The sequence below is a fragment of the Strix uralensis genome, chromosome 6, assembly GCF_047716275.1.
Source record: "Strix uralensis isolate ZFMK-TIS-50842 chromosome 6, bStrUra1, whole genome shotgun sequence".
In the NCBI taxonomy this organism is placed as follows: domain Eukaryota; kingdom Metazoa; phylum Chordata; class Aves; order Strigiformes; family Strigidae; genus Strix; species Strix uralensis.
The window spans coordinates 21,698,465-21,704,464 of NC_133977.1; the positions used below are offsets into that span (position 1 = coordinate 21,698,465).

General features: G+C 36.8%; 1 protein-coding gene across 2 annotated transcripts in view; it reads left to right on the forward strand.

The window, feature by feature from the left end:
* SP3 (Sp3 transcription factor) overlaps positions 1–5,364 on the forward strand; it is a 37,163-nt gene extending 31,799 nt beyond the window's left edge. For both annotated transcript variants that reach the window (XM_074873194.1, XM_074873193.1), the window contains 2 exons: positions 1,181–1,377; positions 3,605–5,364. In XM_074873194.1, coding sequence (XP_074729295.1) covers positions 1,181–1,377; positions 3,605–3,921 — 514 coding nt within the window. In that variant the 3' untranslated portion in view covers positions 3,922–5,364. The remainder of the gene's footprint in view (positions 1–1,180; positions 1,378–3,604) is intronic.
* Positions 5,365–6,000: the final 636 nt, after the last annotated feature.

Consider the following 6,000-nt stretch of genomic DNA (forward strand, 5'->3'; position numbering starts at 1 on the left):
GGGATGAGAGTCTACATCTAAGAGTTGCTAGGCAAATCCTTCAGCCACTGGATGGTTAAGCAGAAGTTCAACACCCAATTTAAGAAAAAAAAATTGCCCTGGGGAGGCAGCTGAAAATTGTGTAATCGGTCATGGAGGATGGAGTGCCTAAGACTGATTTCAGAATCCACTTAATCTGTTCTAAGTTAACACTGCTGATGAATAAGGTGGCCTGGCTTGGCTGCATTTTCCAATCTCCTCCCTTGTACCAGCACTTACCATGCATATAGCTGCATTGTCAGCCAGATCTTTTCCCTGGAGTGCCCCTTTCAGCAGCAGCAAACACTTAAATTGGCTAAAATCAATCATGATGCCCTGTGCTTGCCAGACTGATCTCTTTCTCTGGGTCTTCAGAGACTCTGACCTCTCTCTGGTGATTTTATTTAAAAAAAAAAAAAAAAAAGTTAGGCTTTTGTGTTAGGTGTTTCCCCTGAATCAAACACCTACCATTTCAGTGAGGCAGCATCTTAAAATAGGCATCAAGCTCAGTAGTCTGGATTATACTACCTGTGAATTATGTGTTCATTTTGATGGATTTTTTTTTTTTCTGAAATACCAAGGAATTAATTTAAATGTTAGCAAGATCAGCTTGTTTCACTGCCACTCCTTTTAGTGGAAATACTCAAGTTAGTATGCTTGTCCTCCAACACCAAACTGCTTCTCAGGTTTCCCCAAGTTGCCAAAAGTCCCATCTGCTCTCTTGCTAGTTGCCAAAATCTCCAGTTTTCGTTTTGGCAATTGCAGTAGTTTGTGTTTTTCTTTGCCAAAACTGTCTTTGGTATGGTAAAAATTGAAACTGGGAGAAATGTAAAATATGGGCACTTCAGCATCAAAATAGTACAAACTGCTGTAATGACTGTATTTCTAACTTCATATACATGTATGCTTGCTAAAGATTACACTTGTATCATTTAAATATCACATGCTGTTGAATTTATAGTTTGTTGCAGAATTGGGATAGCATTATAGAATTTAGTTCCAGCTTCTTATGGAGTGTACTGGACTCTGTATTTGAAACAAAAATGGGAAGCTGCTCAGGTTTGTTTGCAGATCTATTAGTATATGTAACCCCGCTTATATGTATGACCAGTATTTAGGAGGAATGTATTAGAATTAATAACTTCTCCTTTTTTTTTAACAGAGGCTCCAACTTGGGAAAAAAGAAGCAACACATTTGTCACATACCAGGGTGTGGCAAAGTATATGGGAAAACTTCACATTTGAGGGCTCATCTCCGCTGGCATTCTGGAGAGCGTCCATTTGTTTGTACTTGGATGTTCTGTGGCAAAAGGTTCACTCGCAGCGATGAGCTTCAGCGACACCGAAGAACGCACACAGGTTTTAAGTCCTTGATTCTGGTGCATTTAACTAAAGATGTGTCATGGAGAGAGCTTGGTTAAATAACTTTTAAGAGGAGAACAGATCTTTGTATTGGATTGATTTTAATGTAGTGTGACTTCTAAAATCAGCTAATACTTAGAGCTACACTTTCATTTCTTTGATACATCTGAGAAGGAAAAACAGCTACCTTTTTTGATTCAGAACTGACATTTAAGCTAATATTTAATATAGTTTAATCAGAATACTTTATTCAGATTCAGCAATGCATTTAATTTGTCTGAACCAGATTAGAACTGTTGCTCCAGTGTAAAACTTCAACAAAAATAGAGGGCTAGATGTCCGAGGATTAGATGTCATTCACAAAATCAAGGAAGAGCGTGTGATGGTGCATCATTCTACATCTTCTAGTTTCATGGTTAGACCATCCATTAGGGACTCCAGGTTCACATTTCTCCTTTTGTCTAATACAAAGAAAAGAAATTAGTGTAGATCATGCACCTTTCTAAGGAGCAGTTTGTTTCAAATCTGTTGTCTTTATTACCTGTTTTCCTACAAGCTGAATCCATAATTGAATTCTGCAGGATGCTTACATTTTAACATTAGACTATTTGAAAAACTCAATGACAATAGATACATAATTTCTGTGCTTATCAGCATTTACGTTGCTTAGAAAACTGTCTTTGCAATGTCTATGAAAATTACTTCATGTTTTGTACCTAATGGTGTGCTTTTGTTAAGACATGTTGGATGCTTGAACCCAAGCTGGGATGTTATGGTCTCTCTGGGTGGACAGCCAGATGGGTTTAAAAAAGAAGAGGCTGCTTGAATGATCTAGCTCGGGGGGTATGGTTAATGGCTCCTAGTGTACCTGCATACCAATAAAAAGTAGAGAACTGCAGGGATTTATCCTTTGACCTGTTAAACATCTTAGTCACTGACCTGGAGGAGGCGACAGAGTGCACCCTTCTTAGGTTTGCAGATGACACCAAACTGGGGTGACCCATCATTGTATTTGAGGACAAGGCTGCTATTCAGAGGGAATCGGGCTGAAGGAATGGGCTGACAGGAACCTTATGAAATTCAGCAAAGATAAACGCAAAGTACTGCACCTGGGATGGAATTAACCTGTGCAACAGCACAGGATAAGCACTGACTTGTTGGGAAACAGCTCTGCTGAAAAGTACCTGGAAGTCTTGATAGACAACCAGAGCATGAGCAGAAGCCAGCAGCAAACATGGCTGGGGCTGTATCAACAGAAGCAGAGACACGAGTTCTAGGGAAGTGATTATCCCCTTCTTAGCACTGGTTAGACTGCATCTAGAATATTTCATCTAGTTTTTAGCCCCCAATATATAGAAAGACCTTGTTCAACAGGAGTGAGTTCACTAAAGGGTGACCAAGATGATCAGGAAGCTGGAACGTTTGCCTTATGAGGAAAGGCTGTAGGAACTGGGCTTATTCAGCTGCACAAAGACAACAGTAAGGGCAGGGGGGAGCTTAATAGCAACCTTTTAATACCTGAAAGGCCACCATTAAGAAGGCAAAGACAGACTTCTCGTGGTGGTGCATTGGTGGGAGGATGAGAGACAACGGACATAAGTTGCAAAGAGAGAAGTTCAGACCAGATATAAAGAAAAACTTTTTCAGTGGGAGGACAGCCAGGCACTGGAACAGGATGCCCACAGAGTTTCTGCAGTCTTCATCCTTAAAGGTTTTCAAGACTAAACTGGATAAATTCCTGAGCCACCAGGTCTGACCTCATTGCTGATCCTGCTTAAAGAGAGATCAGACTGGAGACCTCCAGAGGTCCCTGCAAACCTGAATTACTCTAATGATCTTGTCTGTCAGTCTCAAGTGTGATTCTGCAGGAGCTCAGTCTTCCCTGTCCATCATTTGTCAGGTTTTGTTCTCCTCTTAAAAGTTATTTATTGGTAATAACTGCGGTGCAACTTAGCAGCCTAAGGATATGAGATGGCAATATTCTTTAGCTTTCCTGAAAGATCTCGCCAAACTCAGTGAGACACAGAAAAATAAATCAATTCTTTTGAAGGATTTATATGGGTGTCTAGAAAGTTAACACATTTATCATGTTGGATCATTTTTTTCTTCAGTATAGATGTTAGAATTCTGACTCTGAAAGGCAGTGAGTTATCCCAGTTTTTGGTGTACGTGTGATATTTTTAATATTCTTGAAAACATGTTTTTTTCTTATCTTCTGTGACAGGTGAGAAGAAATTTGTCTGTCCAGAATGTTCAAAACGCTTTATGAGAAGTGACCACCTTGCCAAACACATTAAAACACATCAGAATAAAAAAGGTATTCACTCTAGCAGTACAGTGCTGGCATCAGTAGAAGCAACACCTGATGATACTTTGATTACTGCAGGAGGAACAACACTTATTCTTGCAAATATTCAACAAGGCTCTGTTTCAGGAATAGGAACTGTAAATACATCTGGCACCAGCAATCAGGATATTCTTACCAACACTGAAATACCTTTACAGCTTGTCACAGTTTCGGGAAACGAGACAATGGAGTAAATATTACACAAGATACCTATTAATTGTGGTTATTTTTATACAGTAGTGAGAAGAATATTGTTCCTAAGTTCTTAGATATCTTTTTATTGATGTGCAAAAATTTTTGGATTGACAGTAACTTGGTTATACATGACACTGAAATGCCTTACTTTGTATGATATTCCATAGTATATTAAAATGGTAAAATTGCATGGGTTTTGTAGGTACTTTTGGAATCTAGAAGAGATGAAATTTTACCAAGTTATATTAAAAAAAAAAGAATTTAACGATGGAAATGGTAGTCTAACCAAATGCATCAATCCTGTGTGGTTTAGTGTAAAAAAATGAGAACATGTTGGTATTTATCTATTGTAAGATAAAAGAAGTTGATGGGTGAAAAGAAATCATGTTATGATAAAAGAAATTTTGTAATTTTCTTGATGACTGGAATTTTTATTATGCATAACTGACAAATCAAGTTTCCAAGCAAATGTTACATAGTGTAGGCTTTACTTAGCTCATCAACTTGTCATTTTGAAGCTAATTATTTTAATTAGGTTAACTATGTACAATATTTTAAGCATTACTCTTGTAAGATTTTGAAAACTACATTTTAACATGGAACTCTAGGGATAGTCACCTTTTAAATCCTATTGAAAAGCCATGTTTAAGATTTAATTTGCCAAAATGATGTCTTGTTAATATTCTTTCAGTAACCAAGGTGGGCAATATAACCAATGTTTAAAAAGCTTAAAATGTTAAAAAAAATAAATATGTATAGGTTGAGGCATTTGGGTGGTAAGGCAAATGTTATAGTGAAGTATATCCCTTCTTTTGAACATTGGAGGACCAAAAATAAGGTGTATTGCGTCTCAGCAGTGATTTTTATCAAATCTTTTTCCAAAAAACATCTGTCTGCCAGGGCCTTAAAAGCCATCGTGTAAATTACCAGTAAAATACAACATATGCAAATACAACAGAAAAATCACTTCCATATTGACAGTACTCCCAAACATATGGATATAGTCATAGTGAACTAGGGGTTTTATGAGGTTTTTATTTGTTTGTTGTTTAGTTTTTGGTTAGTCAATCTGCATTTAAATATCAGCCATCTTTCCTTTTTTGCTTCTTCCCTTAAAAATTGTATGTATCCAGTACATTTAACTGATAAACATATATGTTTTTTATTATGCTGAATTTTCTTTTTATTTTTTAATTACTGTTTATATTTTCAATTATAGAAAAATGTACAAAATGAAGTTATATAGCCAGTCTGTAAGTGCTATACCATTTTCAAAAAATGTACAACAATAATTACTGCAGTTCACCTATTTACAAACATTTGGAAATCTGTTCATTTGTTATTCTTAAAACCACCTCAAATTTAAAGGCTACCTTATTGTACGTTTAAAGTGTATTATAACAGTGTGGTAGTTAATAAAACACTATTTTTTTTTCTTTTGACTTGAGTTTACTGTACTTCTTGTTAACTAACAAAGTGTAATTTCATAATACATCTTGATAGCCTGAGATGTTTTATTATTTTGTGCTAGATGATGGGAAGTAGAAGTAGTGTTTCCTTTCCTTGTATGGTAATACACCACCTCCTTGCTCTCAAAAGAACCCTCCATCTGTGTGTGCATGGATATGCATGTGCTATATACTATGTTGGTGTAGCGGTAACTTTTTTGACCTTATGTTGAGCAGGGCGTGAAGGAAATGTAGGCCTATCCTATAGAATATGAAAATGAAGTTGCATTTAAGTCCCCTGACACTTACATGTCACAATACAGCCAGTGTTGATAGGGAACTGTGGCTAAAAGGGATGTTTTAGATGGAGTAAGAAAGACTAATGAGAACTGTGAGATTAAAGAGCACAATGGTTGTATATTACGCTATAATGAAAGTGAAGAGCTTTTATTTGTGAAGTCTAAAGTCTTGGAGTATCCAATCGCCCGAGGATGGACCAGGGTAACGTAGGATAAACCAGATAGAGTTCAGCCTAGGAAAGAGAGAACTGGAAAAAGTCATGAAGGGAAGATTTTCTGCATTTGCAGTTTAATGGAAAAAAAATTTATTGCAAATCTTTTCAGATTCAGA